The sequence below is a fragment of the Homarus americanus genome, unplaced genomic scaffold, assembly GCF_018991925.1.
Source record: "Homarus americanus isolate GMGI-L3 unplaced genomic scaffold, GMGI_Hamer_2.0 scaffold34921, whole genome shotgun sequence".
Lineage (NCBI taxonomy): Eukaryota > Metazoa > Arthropoda > Malacostraca > Decapoda > Nephropidae > Homarus > Homarus americanus.
This window is the reverse complement of record NW_024741901.1, coordinates 836,248-856,246: the sequence shown is the minus strand read 5'-3', so window position 1 is coordinate 856,246 and position 19,999 is coordinate 836,248. Positions and strand designations below refer to the sequence as shown.

General features: G+C 44.0%; 1 protein-coding gene across 1 annotated transcript in view; it reads right to left on the bottom strand.

The window, feature by feature from the left end:
* The window catches only part of LOC121876345 (Ig-like and fibronectin type-III domain-containing protein 1), a 167,719-nt gene that overhangs the window by 96,771 nt on the left and 50,949 nt on the right, over positions 1-19,999 (bottom strand). Inside the window, 1 exon segment of the mRNA XM_042381416.1 lies at positions 1,736-1,945. Within this exon segment, the coding sequence (XP_042237350.1) occupies positions 1,736-1,945 (210 nt within the window).

Sequence of the window (19,999 nt, the reverse complement as noted above, 5' to 3'; positions counted from 1 at the left end):
AAAGTATCTTCACGGAGATGGTCGATAAATCTCACAATGAACACTGTGACTCCTGTTGTCTCGGTAGGGTTGCCAAAATCCTTCGTCCATTGTGTCATATTGTCTCACACAAAACCGTAAAGATACTTTCTGGGGCGAGTGTACCAGGATATAATAACCTACTATAGTTTACTAAGACAATCTTCACCGGCACTAGATAATGAATGTTTAATATTTTGTTATTTATCATCAACAATAAGACCTTATGAACAGTACTGGGAGGTTCTGGTCAATAAAGCGTCAAACTACATGAAAACAACAACAACAACAAAGACAACAACAACAACAATATAATGAAGTTGACGCTCTAATGAAAAGCGTTCGAAGAAAACTCAAGATTTAAAGACTCGGAGATAAACTAACTCATATAGTGTATTAAATAATATAATTGAGAGGAAAATTATTTAAGAATTGCGTTGGATATAATGTCTCATTCCTTCTCAAACGAAAATTCATACATCAGTTATATCAGGAAGAGTGAATATCGGTCTTATTAATTACAGGTAATAGGAATGGTATTAATTTGAGGTTTTGTGATGATGTTAAGTTAGAAGTTAATGATTTATCTGTAATGCTCAGTTTTGCTTCATGAGTCACTTAAAGAGATGCCTTGAACACGTGACAAGTTGAGTTGGTAAAAATGTTTAACAGATAGAGGAAATACTTTATAGTGTCAGCCACCATTCTGTCATCATCACCATCATCACCATCATCATCATTATCATCACCGTCATCATCATCACCATCATCATTATCAACATCGTCATCATCATCACCGTCATCATCATCATCATCATCATCATCATCGTCATCATCATCACCATCATCATCTTCTGTCATCATCACCATCATCACCATCATCATCATTATCATCACCGTCATCATCATCACCATCATCATTATCAACATCGTCATCATCATCACCGTCATCATCATCATCATCATCATCATCATCGTCATCATCATCACCATCATCATCATCAACATCGTCATCATCATCACCATCATCATCGTCATCATCACCATCATCATCAACATCGTCATCATCACCATCATCATCGTCATCATCATCATCATCATCATCAAACACGTTCGCCGCTGTCAGCAGTTCCCGTCATAATTGTCAGTATGGATCCCTGTTTGTGTGTCAGCCGTCAGCGATCTCGGTCTATGTGTCAGCCGTCAGCGTTTTGGCCCGTTTGTCAGCGTCAACTGTGTGTGTCAGCCGTCAGCCTCATATACCACCCGCTACTTGTCTGCACCCTAGCCAACACGACCATTGCTACCGTGTTATACCTGCAGTGTTACCTTGGCACCTGTACCCAAGCTCACCATTGAGACCCGTTCACCAGTAAACACCTATTCACCAGTGCCTATTCACCAGTACCCCGTTCACCAGTACCCGTTCACCAGTACCTATTCACCAGTACCTGTTAACCAGTACCCATTAACCAGTACCCCGTTCACCAGTACCCATTCACCAGTACCTATTCACCATTATGACCCGTTCACCAGTACCCGTTCACCAGTACCTATTCACCAGTACCCGTTCACCAGTACCTATTCACCAGTACCTGTTCACCAGTACCTATTCACCAGTACCTGTTCACCAGTACCTATTCACCAGTACCCGTTCACCAGTACCTACTCACCAGTACCCGTTCACCAGTACCCCCGTTCACCAGCAGATCCTTACCTCTGTCGTGGAGTATGGAGATGCGGTTGTCATTAGTGATGCTTCTGTCAGCCACGGTAAGGATGGACTTCTTGCCGTCCTCGTGTTTACTCCACCACACAGTATGGTTGCCGAGGTTAGCCACCACACAGGTCAGTAGGATGTCATCTCCTTCGTGGAATTCTCGCGGGACGTTGGCTGTGTTGCGTATGAACGGCGCCGTGTTGTCACCTTCAGAAAAAAAAGAAATATATTTTTAGTAACTTTTTATATGAGTTATAAATATTAATTCTTATCCACATTTATCAAACTTTTTTTTTTTATGCTTTTACTTGGATTTGAAGTTTTAGTATTTTTCTGGGGCTTGTAAGAATTATTTGCTAGTTTAGTTTGGTATTTATGAGGTAAAGTTGTATAAGTAAAGTTTGTAAATAGTTTGGTGAGGATCTGGATGAGGTTGACTCCCAGTAACATTAGTGAAATTTGATTATAAAAGGATAATATGTACACATTTATATGCTATTTATATGTTATTTTCCTATAGTTCTAAGGTAAAACAAAGATAAATAAGAACATAATTTGATATAAAAAACTGCAGAGAAATTATATTGGTTGTTATCGAAAATCTATCACCAATAACAACAGGTCAGAGTGGGGGGGGGGGCTTTCACCATTACCAAAACCTGATCACCATTATCACCACAGAGTCACAAGCATTCACCTTCTGACATGACTCACTCGTAACCTTGTCATATGTGTGTCACTGTCATACACTTGGTATGAGTCATTCTCTCAGGTCAAGTACCTCCTCCCGTCTCCTCTTTCTCCTCACTCTGGTGTTATATTTCTCGCTTTTATCAAGGTTTTCCTCTGTTTCTCCTCCTTTATCCTTCAGGGAGAAAGTTACCCCGGGTTAAGGTTTACAATAGGGTGGGTTTAACGTCTCTCTCTCTCTCTCTCTCTCTCTCTCTCTCTCTCTCTCTCTCTTTTTCTCTCTCTCTCTCCACCACACGACACCACAACCACACCAATTCACAAGCACACCTCCGCCACACCACCTCCATCACACCTCCGCCACACCACCTCCAACACACCTCCGCCACACCACCTCCAACACACCTCCGCCACACCACCTTCGCCACACCTCCACCACACCACAACCACACACTCATCCCCCATAATCACCTGGCCATCCATTACCTGTCTCGTCTAAAAAAAGAAATATATTCACGGTCGTTTTATATTAGCTAGAGCGGGGGTTGGTGGGTCAGGGGCCAGGGAGTTGGAGTCAAGAATAAAGGGCTGGAGGGTGAGGCAAACAGATCAAGGTGAGGCTGCAAGTAATGGTTCATGAGGCAGGGAGGCTGAGTGGAGATTGGGCTGAGTGAGTCAGGGGTGAGGCTGCAGGTGGTGGGCCAGGGAGGTGGGCTGGAAGGGAAACTTGGTCATAATTCAACAAAGATTTTCTCCTCTTTGGTGTTGCTATTGTTATTTATTTAGTTCACTCGTTCACCTGCCTTCATAGTGTTTGGATCACATGAAGATTACACACCCCAGCTTAATTTACCTGATGAGTAGACACCCCAGCTTATTTTACCTGATGATCTTCATGTAAAATAAGCTGGGGTGTGTAATCTTCATGTGATGAAATTATTATATACATTAAATTATCTGGAAATAAATTGCCAGGGAAAATTTGTGATGAATTGTTGAGGTGGAGTGGATGGTGGTGATGAGGGTGGTGGTGGTGATGAGGGTGGTGGTGGTGATGAGGGTAGTGGTGATGGTGGTGATGAGGGTGATGGTGGTGATGAGGGTGATGAGTGGTGATGAAAGAATTAGTGTGGTGGTGTGATGAGGTGGTGGTGGGCGATGAGGTAGTGGTGTGTGATGATGAGGGGTGATGGTGGTGATGGTAGTGTGGTGATGTGGTACTTGATGAGGGTGATGGTGATGAGGTGTGTGGTGGTGTGATGTGGTGGTGGTGATGGTGGTGGTGGTGTGATGAGATTGATGGTGGTGATAAAGTGTGTTGATGGTGATGAAATTGATGGTGGTGATGGGGAGTAGTGATGGTGATGGTGTGGTGATGAGGGGTGGTGGTGTGGTGATGAGGTGTGGTGGTGGTGATGGCGGGTAGTGGTGATGGTGTGGTGATGAGGGGTGATGGTGGCGATGAGGGGGTGTGGTGGTGATGGTGGTGGGGTGATGGTGGTGATGAGGGTGATGGTGAGGATTGGTGGTGATGATGGTGATGGGGGTGATGTGGTGTTATGGGGGTAGTGGTGGTGATGAGGGTGGTGGTGGTGATGAGGGTGGTGGTGATGGTGGTGATGAGGGTGATGGTGGTGATGATGAGGGTAGTGGTGATGAGGGTGGTGATGATGATGGTGGTGATGGTGTATAAAAGCACCTTTGCTTTATATAACTATTCACCCAAATGAATAACATCAACTTATTCACCAAATTATTCAACAATGACTCAACCTATTGACGACACTAGACGGCTGAGCTTGTAACTTTTCTCAGAGGTCAGGCGCAGGTCAGCTGATTAATCAAACAACCGGCTGACACTTACGGGAACTTTACCACTTGAACAGGGACGAACATTTAACTCAAGTGTTCTCTCAAAGTGTATTCACAACACTTACCTGGAGAGAATTCATGATTTGTTCTCTCAGGTAATTACTTTTTATTACATTCGACAATAAAGAAAAAAACAAGAAGTGTTTACATCAAGCCCCGGTGATGGTAGTGATGATGATGATGATGATGATGATAGTGGTGAGAATGATGATGATGATGATGATGATAGGGGTGAGAATGATGATGATGATGATGATGATAGTGGTAGTGATGATGATGATGATGATGATGATAGTGGTGACAATGATGATGATGATGATGATGATGATGATAGTGGTAGTGATGATGATGATGATGATGGTGGTGATGATGATGATGGTGATGATGGTAGAGATGATGATGATGATGATGATGATGGTGGTGATGATGATGATGATGATGGTGGTGAGGAATGATTGATGATGATGATAGTGGTGAGAATGATGATGATGATGATAATGGTAGTGGGAGAATGATGATGATGATGATGATGATGATGGTAGTGGTGATGATGATGATGATGATGATGATGGTAGTGGTGAGAATGATGATGATGATGATGATGATGATGATGATGGTAGTGATGATGATGATGATGATGATGGTAGTGATGATGATGATGATGATAGTGGTGAGAATGATGATGATGATGATAATGGTCGTGATGATGATGATGATGATGGTGAAGATGATGGTAGTGGTGATAATGATGATGATGATAATGGTAGTGATGATGATGATGATGATGGTGATGATGATGATGATGATGATGATGGTGGTAATAAGTAAAAAGTGTATCTAGGACGAAAGTGTCAGCATGTGTCCAGATTGCTTCCTTTAGCGGTGGTGAGGGGGAGGGGCGAGAGAACTACCAGGCTGGTAGTTCTATAACACCATTTACTCTGGTCGTTCTCTTTACAGTAACTACCTCTTATGTTGTGGGACATTTGTTTTAGTAAATTGGTGATATTATGTATATATATGGAATTTCATATTAGAATTATTTTGACAACAATAAATAATTTCGCTGCCATAATTTTCCTCCCGGTGCTTGAAGCTTTATTTACACTCATTATTTTTAACGAAGGTCAAGCAGAGAGAAATATTGTCCTCAGTATAGAACCGAACTTGTTTTATTGCTGCGTTGTGACGTCACTGTTAATATATATATAGTGTCAACAGAACAGTGACTCTGGAGTGTATCAATTTATTTGTTGGTGAAATTGGTTATTCTTAGGACAGTATATTGTCTCCTCCCACCACTCTCCCTCATTTCCCTCCCTCTCCCTCACCTCCACCACTCTCCCTCACCTTTTCTACCCCTCCCCTCCCTCTCTCCCTCTCTTCCCCCCTCTCCTTACCTCCCTCACTCTCTCCCTACCTCCCCCCTCTCCCTCTACCTCCCTCTCCCTCCCACCCCTCACCTCCCTCTCCCCCTCCACCTCCTCTCCCTCCACCTCCTCTACCTCCCTCACCTCTCCTCCTCTCCCCTCCCCTCTCCTCCCTCTCCCTCCACCTCCCCCACTCTCCTTACCTCCCCACTCTCCCTCACCTCCCCACTCTCCCTCACCTCCCCCCCTCTCCCTCTCACCCCTCCCCCACTCTCCCCTCCCCACCTCCCCTCTCCCTCCTCCCCCTCCCCTCTCCCCCCCCACCTCACCTCCACTCTCCCCTCCCTCCTCCTACCCTCCCTCCCTCCCCCTCCTCCTCCCCCTCCCTCCACCTCCCCCCACTCTCCCTCCCTCCCCCCTCTCCCCTCCACCTCCCCCCCACTCTCCCCTCCCCTCCCCTCTCCCCTCCCACCTCCCACCTCCCTCCCCCCCACCCTCTCTCCCCTCCCACCCTCTTCTCCCTCTTCCCTCCCTCCCCACTCCCCCACCCTCCTCTCCCTCCTCACCTTCTCCCCTTCCTCGCCTCCTTCCTCTTCCTCACCTCTCCTACCCCTTCCTCACCTCCCTCTTCCTCCCCTTCCCCTCCCTCACCTCCCCCAGTAAGTCCCCAGGTGCGGCCAGGAGCTGCAGGGACTTACTCAGTGTTACTCTGTTTGTCCTGGCGGTTGGCTGTTTGTCTGTCCGGGTGATATATCAGGAAGGAAGGTGAAAATTGGACACAATAGTAAACAAGTTCTAAGGCAAACACACACACACACACACACACACACACACAGAGGTTGGTGCAGTATAAAGCCCCCCCGTGGTCTAAACACTTCTAAGCCGATTGAGTTTTTGTTACAAGTCTGTGGTTGGACATTAGTTTTACCCACAACACACACCGGATATAAATCACACGTTACTTCCTCAATGGAGATACGAACCAAGGATCAATTGACTCTTATCCCAGTACTGTAACCACTCCTCCACCTTATATAAAGACTGTGTGAGAGAGAATCCCAGGTGTTAGAGGAGGTAACTCACTCCCCCAAAAAAGTATCTTCACGGAGAGGGTCGATAAATTCCATAATGAACACTGTGACTCCTGTTGTCTCGGTAGGGTTGTCATAATCCTTCGTCCGTTGTGTCATATTGTTTAACACTAAATCGTAAAGTTACTTTCTGGGGGACGTGATAATACGTGGGTGAGTCTTATCCGTGACGTGTGAGGAAAAGATTTGGTGATTTATGACTACAGTTGCTGGTGATCTCATGACTCTGATTATGAGGGAGGAATTTGTGGTCCTGTTGAGGAGGAGGAAGTTTTGGTGTTGGGAGTGGGCAGTGGTAGGAGTGAGTGGGTGGAAAGGTTGTGGGTAAGAGAGGGAGTGAGTGGGTGGTGGTGTTGTGAGTGAGTGAGTGGTGGAAGGGATGAGTGGGTGGAGAGGTTGTGGGTAAGAGAGGGAGTGAGTGGGTGGTGGTGTTGTGAGTGAGTGAGTGGTGGAAGGAATGAGTGGGTGGAGAGGTTGTGGGTAAGAGAGGGAGTGAGTGGTGGTGTGAGTGGGTGGGAGAGGAGGCGGTAAAGCTGGGTGTGTGTTTCACTGATGTGGGTTGTTACATAATGAGCCTGGTGCCGTGTTCCCATTTAGAGAGAGTGGGGGGGAAGTTCCTACGGTGGAGTGGGAGGGAATGGTTGAGGTGAGAGGGAATGATTGTGGAGGAGAGGTGAGATGTCACTTTGGTAGATGTGTGTGTGTGTGATGGAGGAGGGAGGGAAGGAATGAAGGAAGGAAGGAAGGAAGGAGGATATAAACCATCTCGAGAACTGTCGTCACCAAGACCTCGTACCATCTATCAATAACCAATAGCAACACACACACACACACACACACACACACACACACACACACACACACACACACACAATTACGTGTTGTGTATATCGTTTTACTGTTGGATTACATCAGCATCAACTTCCATCAAAAATATATGTATGGGCAAGAGCATTAAAACACCCCCAAAATAGTAAATGCTATGGGGGGTGTCCGTCGGGTGTAGGTAGGTAGGTAGATAGGTAAGCAGGTTAGGTAGGCAGACAGGTTGATAGGTAGGCAGGCAGATAGATAGGTAGGTAGGTAGGTAGTTAGTTAGGTAAGCAGGTCAGGCAAGCAGATAGGTAAGCAGGCAGTCATGTATCCAGAGAGTCAGTTATCCAGGTAGGCAGGTAGTCAAGTAGGCAGGTACAGACACACACCAATAGTAGTGTTTATTTTTCACCAAATTCTGAAGTAAACAGTTTATTTAATTTTGTTACCTCGTTTTAAGCTCGTCACGTGTAATCGTAAATCATTTGCTTTAAAACACAGGACAGGGATGAAAGAATATTCTGTGAGGGATTTCAGGGTAAAAACTCACAAGGGTAATATCTCCAAGTAGCGAAATTGTTGACGGGGGAACTGTGAGTAGAGGAGAGAGAGAGAGAGAGAGAGAGAGAGAGAGAGAGAGAGACTAAAAATAACTTAATATGAACCTAATATTATCGGAAAAATATATGCAAAAGTTGGTACATTTATATATGAAATATATAAGGAGAGAGAGAGAGAGAGAGAGAGAGAGAGTGTGGGGGGTAGATGGCAAGGACGAAGCTGTTCCCTAGTTGAGATTATTATTATTATTATTATTATTATTATTATTATTATTATTATTATTATTATTATTATTATTATTATCATCAAAGGAAAACACGCGTTCCATGCATATTCTATTATCACGCGCGCCGTCATCACGTGTATCGCATGCGTCACGTGCGTCATATGCGTGACTCATCCTTTGTGTGAACGCCAAAGGGTGTTCGATAATGGGGTCTGATACTATCTTTCACCTTGGTTTCCCGCCATATCAAAACTCGACAAATTTATGCCTTGAAACACCTGAGACATCCACGTGTAGAACAAAAACTGTTTCTACCACCACGCCGCGTACCTCATCACAGGCCCGCCCAGCGTCCTGTTGTGTGGTCTCTTACTTTAAATAACTAGACACACAAAAAACTGCACTGCGTCACCTGTGTCGCCTGGGCCTAGACTAAGAGCCAGTCCTACACTACGGTACTTCCTCATACTACAGGGCAGAGAAGTGATCCCACCCTTTCTACTTCCCGACCAGCTAGCGTGTCTCTTGGTGGCGAAGAAGATAAATAGTCAAGCAAGATAATAAGTAAGCAAACAAGTAAAATAGTAAGCAAATAATCAAGAGAATATAAGTGAAACAGTAAGAGTGTAAGACTGAACTGGGTTTCTGGCACTACTCAGCGGCATCACTCTCAGGAGGGGACGGACGGGGAGGAGTTGTGTTTGTGTTGGCGGCAGTTGTAGAAGTTACAGGTTGACCCTCACCCCACACACCTTCAGTCTGCCCGAGTTTTATGATAAATACTTTGTGGCTTTTCTCAACCTACTGCATGACACAGCCAGACACGATGAAGGGCAAAGAAAGAGTGTGTTTGTGTGTGTGGGGGTGTGTGTGTGTGTGTGTGTGTGTGTGTGTGTGTGTGTGTGTGTGTGTGTGTGTGTGTGAGATTTATGTCCTCTCACGATATTCGAGTGTTTGACAGTTTCATCATCTTTAAGTCAGCTCTGCGCCATTAAAATCCATCTTAGCTGCTGGTTTTCCATCACAAACTGTCTTCAAGTGTTGCTCTATCTGAAAGGCTCAGAGATGTTGGGGTATATTCCGTCTTGCGAGTGAAAGATATATTGTGGATCTATCCGGCTTTGTCTCTTGCCGGAGAAAAACTCTTATACTCTGGAGAATGACAATTGGTTGCCAGTGTCCCATGACCATTGTTGTCAACTCTTACCATGAGTTTGTGAAGGAGCAGGTTCATGGACGTCCCCACACGGGAAACATACACACGTCACTGGTCACTGTAAATCATGATCGCAACTCTTGGTGTACAGTGCCCCCCCCCGCCACCCCCTCCAAAAAAAAAAGTAACTTTAGCTAAGGAGTCGACGTGATTCCAGGCTTTCCGAGCCTTATTACTCGACCTGTTTCTGAATGGTTGAGCATGAATGAGTATATACGTTTTCGAATGATGTGAATCCTCCGAGGCTTCAGATCATATCTTACATGGCTCGGAGTGGATGTCGTACGTGGACACCAACGCCAGGCCGGTCATCAACGGGACCTTACATCGAATGGAGCGAGGAATTATCGGGGAGACACCGCAAGACGTGAGAGGGGCTATTATTACCCTTCACAACGAGGGTATACGTGACGCTGAGATAGCACAGCGAACTGAGGTGATCGAACCCACAGTGTCACGAGGAGTTAAGCGCCATAAAACAACTGCTACCACACTGAAACTTACAACCACAAATGTCTTGCTATAGGTGGACGGGACTGGGGGGGTTCTGTTGCCTACAAGTACCTTCATTTGAAACCTTATTTTAGGTGTTAAACCAATGCAGTTTACATATCAGTAACGTGACAGATCCCATGTAGACTGATATATTGTATATTACTGCAGCTGTTCACTCTAACATCAAGTACTGTTTGCTTAATCACTCTTCATAAATCAGACATCGTGAACATGAGTTGGCATATTGTGAAACTCAGTATGAATGAAACTCCGTACAGCGACGTAATGGTGAAATGTCCGTGTTAAGGTCTGTTTCAGTCTCAGTTATGACTTCCATTTAATTTATATTTCAGTGTTATTGTAATCATCGTTCAGAGGCTTGTTTACATAATGCCTTACTTCTACCCAGCAAGAGACATACATTAATATAGCTTTATGGATTCATTGTTTACATAGAAGTATCGAGGGTACCAAACAAGGACGACTCCCTCCATAGAAGTATCGAGGGTACCAAACAAGGACGACTCCCTCCCCAGAAGTATCGAGGGTACCGAACAAGGACGACTCCCTCCCCAGAAGTATCGAGGGTACCAAACAAGGACGACTCCCTCCCCAGAAGTATCGAGGGTACCAAACAAGGACGACTCCCTCCCCAGAAGTATCGAGGGTACCAAACAAGGACGACTCCCTCCCCAGAAGTATCGAGAGTACCAAACAAGGACGACTCCCTCCCCCAATCTCTGGCTGTTGCTGATATGGCCAGCAGGCGTATAGTGATACACTGGGGATCACATCAAACCATTTTGTATAGCGTTTCAAATTGTATTGACGGAAAATCTAATGAATTTTTTTTTGCGGGGCTGTACAGTCACCTCAAAAAGTTACGTGTCCTCGGGAATAAGAATGAACCGCTGGAGTGAACCCTGCGAGTCCTCTGGTTCAGTTTGATTTTCAGCCCATAGATGGAGCTTCTTACAACACGAGTATACAACACGGCGCCTAGTATAGTTACCGGAGTGTCCCAACTAGAGGTGCTGATCACGTCTGGTGACTTTATACACAAATAACTAACAAGATTAAATTATAATAAGAACATAGAGAAATGTTACCACTCAAGGTTCCACACTTTGCACGGCAGAGGTGAGCAGCGTAGTAAGTCAGTGGGTCTCATGAGTGACCCTCCATCATCTCAGTGGGCCTCATGAGTGACCCTCCATCATCTCAGTGGGCCTCATGAGTGACCCTCCATCATCTCAGTGGGCCACATGAGTGTCCCTCCATCATCTCAGTGGGTCTCATGAGTGACCCTCCATCATCTCAGTGGGCCTCATGAGTGACCCTCCATCATCTCAGTGGGCCTCATGGGTGATCCTCCATCATCTCAGTAGGCCTCATGGTGACCTCCCATCATCTCAGTGGGCCTCATGGTGACCCTCCCATCATCTCAGTGGGCCTCATGAGTGACCCTCCATCATCTCAGTGGGCCTCATGAGTGATCCTCCATCATCTCAGTAGGCCTCATGAGTGACCCTCCATCATCTCAGTGGGCCTCATGAGTGACCCTCCATCATCTCAGTGGGCCTCATGAGTGACCCTCCATCATCTCAGTTGGAGCCCCTCAGGAAGGCTGAAGGTGTAAACCACTAATGATGGCAGACAACACCAACCAACTCTACTAATGATCTTACATATCTAGTATTTGGTTAGGTTAGATTTCTGTAGCCAATCATCGTTGCCCCACAATAAAACTTCTAAAGGTATTATTACTACACAGTCATCATTTAATACCCTCCCGCCTAATAAACTTTTACAAACACGTCCTTGAGATCCTGATTTTATATTACGTGGTATAAGTGGCGACTTTTTCCTCAACCTTTACCAATATTTTTATAGCAGTAAACCGAGATGAAAAGTTAATATAATTATTTTTGTTTTTTCCAGGAAGGTGAAAGTTAACAGCTCCTCGGGGGACCGTATAACACATCACACTTCAGGTATGTCCAAGTTAGTTTTATTTGTCAGTTATTATTGTTTTTGTGCTTGTTCGTGAGTCTTGTGTCTCCGCTAAGTCGCCGTTACCTCCCGTGTTGAAGATCAGGATCACGTTTGTTGTATAAAGTCATTCTGGAAATTTTCTTGGTCAGTGATGTTCAAGGTAGTGACTTGTGTATGTCATTAACTCAATCAACTTGCGGAACTTTGGGTTGTTTTACGTCATTATTACCTGATCTTTTAAGTCATTACAGCATCACGCATCCTCTTGGAGCCGGTGTGTTGTCCAGTGTTTCTTGTGATGACCAAAGATCAGGTCCAGAGTTCAAAACTTATTTTTCATTGTAGTTTACGTAATGCTGGAATGAATCTGGATCCACTCACATGTTGGTGATCCTTCCCTGAACGAGGAGGACGTCTTTTAGTTATCTGGTTCTGTCCTGCGCGCGCTGGTAGTTACTTGAAGGTAACAATAGTCACACTTGAATGTCGTGTTTTGCTTTTCAAATAAAATATTTCATGGTCAAATATGGTGGTCCCTGGCAGGCACCAAGTGGTCCCCAACATTGTCTTGTTCACCATAGGCTTTTAGTTGTCACGGCCACAACCAAAGACGAAAACTTAAATTGAGTTTCTTTACTGGAATGCGGGAGCACGTGGCTGCAGCCTCTTGAATCTGTCCATGTTGTTTACCGTCTACGAGCAGAAAACATAAACTTACTGGTGAAAAACTATAGTTATTACTCCTGTGATGTTTACATTAAAGAAGTTTCTAGGTAGACAAAGTCTAAGTTTTTGATAGGTCCCTAGATCACCCTCGGGGTACCCCTAGTTCACCCTCGGGGTACCCCTAGTTCACCCTCGGGGTACCCCTAGTTCACCCAGCTGTGACTGAGTACCTAACGTTACAGTTGGACAAAGTGAAGATGGCCGAATACAGTGCCGGTCAAACTGCTCCTTTGTGCACCTAGAACAGTGTCAGTTTAAACAGGGCCGTATACTGTACTACGGTCCTTCAGGTCTACGGGATTTATCTTCATGACAAGTGTGGATGTGATTCTATTCAGTCAGTTTCTAAACACTTTGGTGCATTGTGTTGTGTCTCGGATTCACCGGTTCATGAGTCTCAGGGTTCATGGATGGCACGGAGGACTGACGGGACTTTACACAATTATTGGCTGCGTCAGAGTCTTGCCTTATGGATTTACTTCCGGGATGTTACTACACTTCCTGCCACCTCCCTTCCCACCTCCCTTTCCGTCTCTAGGTGTTCCTCCGTCTAATTGTCAAAGGTCTTGGTTGATTGGTTGTCCGGGCGATATCCCTCACATTTTAGGAGGTGGGAAGCTGAAGTCTTGCCACAGTAGCCTCATCTTTACTCGTTTTCCAGTTTATCCAGTAGAGATGAACAGCACTACCATTATAAAAAACAACATACTAAAGGAATCAGCAGTAACCCTGTTGGCCCACGTGAGATATTATCCAATCTACAGTTACAGGAAATGTAAGCGTGTTTTATATATAAAGAACGGCAAGTGGTCTGGAAACACACCATCAGTCAAGGTAACTCCCATTTAGCATAATCAAACATTTCCGAGCAGAAGATAAATGAAGCCATTGTCTCCGGCGGATAATGCAGCTGCCAGATCCTACTGCCCCCGGAGATGACTGTATCAGAACCACTCGGCCGCAGGTCTGAAGTGAAGTACTGATAGTCTTAAGGAATTGTTCTGAACTTGTGAAATACAGACATAAGAAAAATTACCTTGAAAACGGGGGCATTGTTGAGGTTACCTGGTTAATATAACTGAATATAAAGAACCCGACCCGACCCAACCCAACCCAACCCGACCCGACCCGACCGGACCGAACCCGACCCGACCCGATCCTTCACAACCCAAACTTCATTCATTGTTTAGTTGAATGCGAATAAATTTTGATTCACCTTAGTTAATTACGAATCAAATTTGAGTTACGTATTAGTTGGTAGTGGAAACATGGAGCTTTTGTGTGTGTGTGTGTGTGTGTGTGTGTGATTACATACAGTTTGAATAATCATACATTTTATTTAGGGGGAAGAAATTTTCAATACGTAAATGAAGATAAATAATTTAATCGCCCATAATTAACGTAGGAATTATGACATCCATTTGCTTTGGGCTCCGGGCATCATGTGTCAGAGTGGTGTAGTGTAGTGGAGACTTAGAGGTTTATATATCAGGGTTATATACCAGTGTTTTAGCCCTACTCCATGACTGTGATACGCTCACTCTCACACACACACATCTACACAGACACACAGACACACACACACACACACACACACATACACACACATACACACACACACACATACATATATATACATAAATATATACTCATTGACACACACTCACTCGACCTTCACAAAAGCCTCAAGACAAAAGATGTGGACGTTTATGGGACAGACTTGTATTATGACTTGGCAAATATATATATTAATTTGGTAAGTTTTTCTTGTTACTTCATCTCCTGGGTCGTGTAGATAACTTGTTGATGCTGAGTGTTGGGAGGAAGACGGGAGATAGGGAGGCACAGGTTAGATTAGTGGAGGATAATTCTTTGTAAAGTTAGTCTCTCATAAAGGCAGCTGGAGACCACACACGTGTCCGCCACTCACCACAACACACACATATAACACAGCCAAGAGCCGACGTCTCCAGATGAACCCAAGAGAGCAGAGCAGATTAGTGTTGAGAATGTTATGTACAGGACCGGCTCTAGGAGGGCAAGTGGCCATAGCAAGATTGGGCTGCAGGGACACGTGATCCCAACTGGTGTAACAAGGCTGCCTGGGGTAGTAGTAGGGACGGGTGTGGTTGGTACAGACCTTGGGAGTTCATTAACCTGTAGTGGTACTGGTGGACAAGGTGAGGGTGACGGGTGAGTCCTTCTGCTGTAAGAATTATGCTGGTGATTATTTAGAGAGCTGTACTATATGTATGTTGACACGTTAAGTCACCAGTTAGTGTTATAATGTACACAAGGTGGACCATGAGCCTGGGATGTATGCAGTACCTTGAGGGCCGCCCGGGGTACACCTTGTGACCGTCATCTGCCCCGCCTCCCACCACCACCACCTGTTAACCTTGAGTTTCTCTGATGTTTCTCGCACTAACACGTGACAATTTATCATACAACTTGCCGACTTAGGTTAGGTTTAGGTTAGGTTAGGTTAGGTTAGGTTAGGTTAGGTTAGTTTTAAGATCAAAATTGTTTTAACCGCAATTTCGGGATTTATTAATAATTCTTTTCAATAATTATGTTGTAGAACTTGTCGGAGATGGATGAGTTTGGAGACCGTGATTAATATGTCTTGTCACACCTGTTCTCTGATGTTCCCCACCTGTGGTAGGGATTTACCTGTCTATTATTGTTGTTTCTCTCTGATTTGTGTGTCAGGGGTTTAGAAATCACAAAGAAGTGGGTAAATGATACAAAACAATGATGCAAGACAAGTTTAGAAAGTGACAGGAACTGGATAAGGCGAGAAGAAAGCTTGTACACACACACACAAACATCTCCTAGTGTCCTCGACCAACTCACACACACAGTATATAACGTGAATCTTCAACCTTCACACAGATCCACAGAGTTTCATTTCAGTTCACAAAGTTGACGGACCAGGAACTTTTTTTTTATATTATTTGGTTAAGGATCGCCAAAAAATATGACTCCCGAAAATTTATAACTTTTACGAGAAACGAAGAAACGAAAATTGAATTTAATGGAAATTCCTGAAAAAAAGTGATCAGTAGTTGTGTGACCGTGACCTTGTATACCTGAGATACAGACCACCCACCCATCCACCCACCCATCCACCCACCTATCCACCCACCTATCCCCAAAATCCTTTCTCGCTCTACACTCTCCTGTAAATCTTTTCTACGAGAGCACATTAAGGACATCAGATGAAACTGAAACTTCTTACAAGTATTAAAAACAGGTGGTGGTGTTGTTGGGTAGGTTGGTGGTGGTGGTGGTAATGCAGCAGGTGCGGGGCCCGGCTGTCAAGGTCGGCAGGTCTTGCTCACCGGCCGCCAGCCCTTACTGAGAACGCCTGTAATCTGGACGTCTGTGATGCGCTCCGTACCATCTCCCTTGGCATAGGTAACTTTATATCACTCGGCACAATTCACCCCCCTAAAAAGTATCTTTTATATTGATTATCTATTACTGTTTTCTCACTGTATATTTACGGTCAAAAGTACTGGCGTCTCTCCTGCTGAACCACGAACCCCGAGATTCAGACTTGTGAACCCGAAGCAGTAAATATTGATGCATTATTCTGTCCATAAATGCTTCGGGTTCATGAATCTGAATCTCGGGGTTCGTAAAGCAGCAGGAGAGACGACAGTACTTTTTACCGTGACTGTACGTCTTTGTGACTCAGTTTTTATTAGAAATACAGTTTACATAAAAGTTTGTTTCCTTCTGATGGAAACGAGATTATTTCCGAAAAGTTATGTAATAATGAAACAAATTGAATGAGGCGTTGCTTATGTTAAATTATGTTACATGTTGGTTAAGTTTGTGTTATATTCTCGTTAAATTAAATTATATGATGACGTCAGAATCCCCAGCTGTGTGTCTTGAGGTCGTTTTATTTATTTGTTAATTACATCTCATTAAACTGGATGAATATATTTTTAGAACTACGTGAAGCTGAAGGCTCTGTCTCCCTCATCGTAGATCTTACTCGTTCAAGGAGAGTCTTCTCTTTATATTTTACTTCATAGAAACCTAACCTAACCTAACCTAACGTGGGTGGAGGAGATTGGGGGGTTAGGTTAGGTTAAGGGTTTTGTGGTCAGTCGTAAGGTGAAATAGACTAGGTGAAGGTAACGGTGTAATTATCAGGTGATCTAAACAAAAATATGTATTGTTCACTTTGATCACCAATCCCCCCTTCCCCTACCTTCCCCCTTCCCCTACCTTCCCCCTTCCCCCTCCCCCAAAAAATCGAAATCCTTTTTTGGTTTTTCAATGCTGTACTGGAATCACGATAATGTATTTAAAAGGAGTAATTTCCCTCTTTTATTTGTTCGCAGGTTTAGTGGATCTCTTTGTCGTGTCGTGAGTGTCTGTTTGGTGGGTCTCAATTTGTTCACCATTGTTAATGTATTCTCGTGGTAATATGGCATTGTGGTTTTGTTATACACTGGTAAAGGTTCATGGCAGTTCTGGTGGATAGATGACAGTTCTGATGGATAGATGACAGTTCTGATGGATAGATGGCAGTTCTGGTGGATAAATGACAGATGTTATGGATCGATGACAGCTCTGATGGATAAGTGAGAGCTATTATGGATAGATGACAGCTCTGATGGATAGGTGAGAGCTATTATGGATAGATGACAGCTCTGATGGATAAACGACAGTTCTGGTGGATAGATGACAGTTCTGATGGATAGGTTACAGCTCTGATGGGTAGATGACAGCTGTTATGGATAGATGACAGCTGTTATGGATAGATGACAGCTGTTATGAATAGATGACAGCTCTGATGGATAGATCTTTATACAGTACAACAAAGTTTACCTGATGTAACACACTGATGAACTCTAGTAATCAAACGGAATTATTAATATGCTATCTCCACTAACACCACCACAGGGACGACAACTTTAATATTTGATTTGGTTAACGCCAGACGATTTTCTTCAGCTCAGAGGGGACATCGTACACAAGGCATTAGTAGCCTATCTCCATTAAATCACTTACAAAAAGTTTACTGGGTCACCTGAAGATTAACCCTCCCCCCCACCCCCAACCAACACCTTACTTTACCTGTTGATTAAACACCGTAATTCTATACCTGTGGGGGGTGAGCTTTGTTAAGTTAACATTGAGGTATTTAATCAACTTGAAATAAGCCTCTTGGGGTACTAATCTTCATGTCATAACCTTACATAGTACAGATCCTTAACTGTAACTAGGCTACTAACCTAACCTAACCTAACCTAACCTAAAGTAAATAATCCTTGAAAAATACATAAAGAAAACGTTTTATTTCCTTTGAACTGCAACAAACTCATCACAGCAACAAATTTATCACAGCAACAAATTCATCACAGCAACAAATTCGTCACAGCAACAAATTCATCACAGCAATAAATTCATCACAGCAACAAACTCATCACAGCAACAAACTCATCACAGCAACAAAGTCATCACAGCAACAAACTCATCACAGCAACAAATTCATCACAGCAACAAACTCATCACAGCAACAAATTCATCACAGCAACAAACTCATCACAGCAACAAATTCATCACAGCAACAAATTCATCACAGCAACAAATTCATCACAGCAACTCATCACAGCAACGAATGAAAACGACAACCTTTATTTTTGTGATGAACATTGGAACTCTCTCTTTACTTAGGGGCTAAAACTCGCAGCCAATCAGAAGGAAAACTCACTGGAAATCCGAGTCCAGAGTCTACCATTCCATTCACCTTTCCCGTCATTTCTATAGCGAGAGGAAAGGAGAGTAGGGTAGGGGGATGGGGGAGAGGATTTGATTGGAAGAAATGAGAGAGGGAAGATGGAGAGGAGGAGATGATAGGATTGCGAAAGGAGGAGATGAGATAGAAGAAGAGGAGGTGGTGGAAGGGGGGAGGAGATGGAATGGGAGAGGAAGGGAGGGGAGGAGATTGGAGAGGGGAGAGGAAAGGAGGAGAGTTGATGGAAAAGGGAAAGAAGGTGGTGTGATATGATGGGAGGGGAGGTGATGGGAGGGGAGAGGAAGGAAGGGAAGGGGAGTTGATACTGATGAGAAACTGGCTGAGTAATTGGCTGGTAGAGAGATGGAGATTGAAGGATGAGAATGGATGGTAAAACGGATGAAGGACCTGGATGAGAGAGGTATGAATATGGATGAGTAAAGGAGGTGGATGAGAGGACAAGAGTGAATGGATGAAGTTTGAGTGAACGTATGATTGTGGATATAGGAAGGAGGAGGAGAAGGAAAACGAACACAAGGAGGAGGAGGAGGAGGATGAAGAGGAAGAAGAGGAGAAATAACTAGAGATAAAACACAGTGGAAAGGATAGAGGGTGATAAAAGAGAAACGAAGGGGCAGTGTGATAAGCAGAGGAGGACAAGGCCTTGGTGGTGAGGGACTGTACCTGAGAATATTAATGTGTAAACTGCTGACACACTTATACTGTTGACGGGTGAGAGAGAGAGAGAGAGACTCATTGTAAACTAAACATGTAAAGAGAGAGAGAGAGAGAGAGAGAGAGAGAGAGAGAGAGAGAGAGAGAGAGAGAGAGAGAGAGAGAGAGAGAGAGAGAGAGAGCATACTCAACATGTACCAAATGGTCATTCTAAAATATTAAGTTGACCTAACAATGCCTCATGACCTAAGCTATAATTATCTTAATTGCCGGACTGTGTGGGTTGTTATCCCCGTCCCAGCATCACTAACTACCACCTCTGTTTATTTTACTCGACATGAATTACGACTTGTGTGGTAGTGTCAGCTTGGCATTATACTCACCTGGGATAATTACACTCACCTGGGATAATTACACTCACCTGGGATAATTAAACTAACCTGGGACAATTAAAGTCACCTGGGATAATTACACTCACCTGGGATAATTAAACTAACCTGGGACAATTAAACTCACCTGGGATAATTACACTCACCTATGATACTTATACTCACCTGAGATACTCACACATCTCGTTTCAGAATTCATAAACACATATTTTCACTCGGTTTTGAAAAATTACAATTCTGGTACAACTTACAGATGGAATGAGAACTATAAATGATTGTGACCTTGAATATGGAAATGTAAACACTCGCACAAACACAACATTACGAGACGACAGTTGTTATTGTGTTGTTGTTATTGTTGTTGTGTTGCTGTTGTCATCT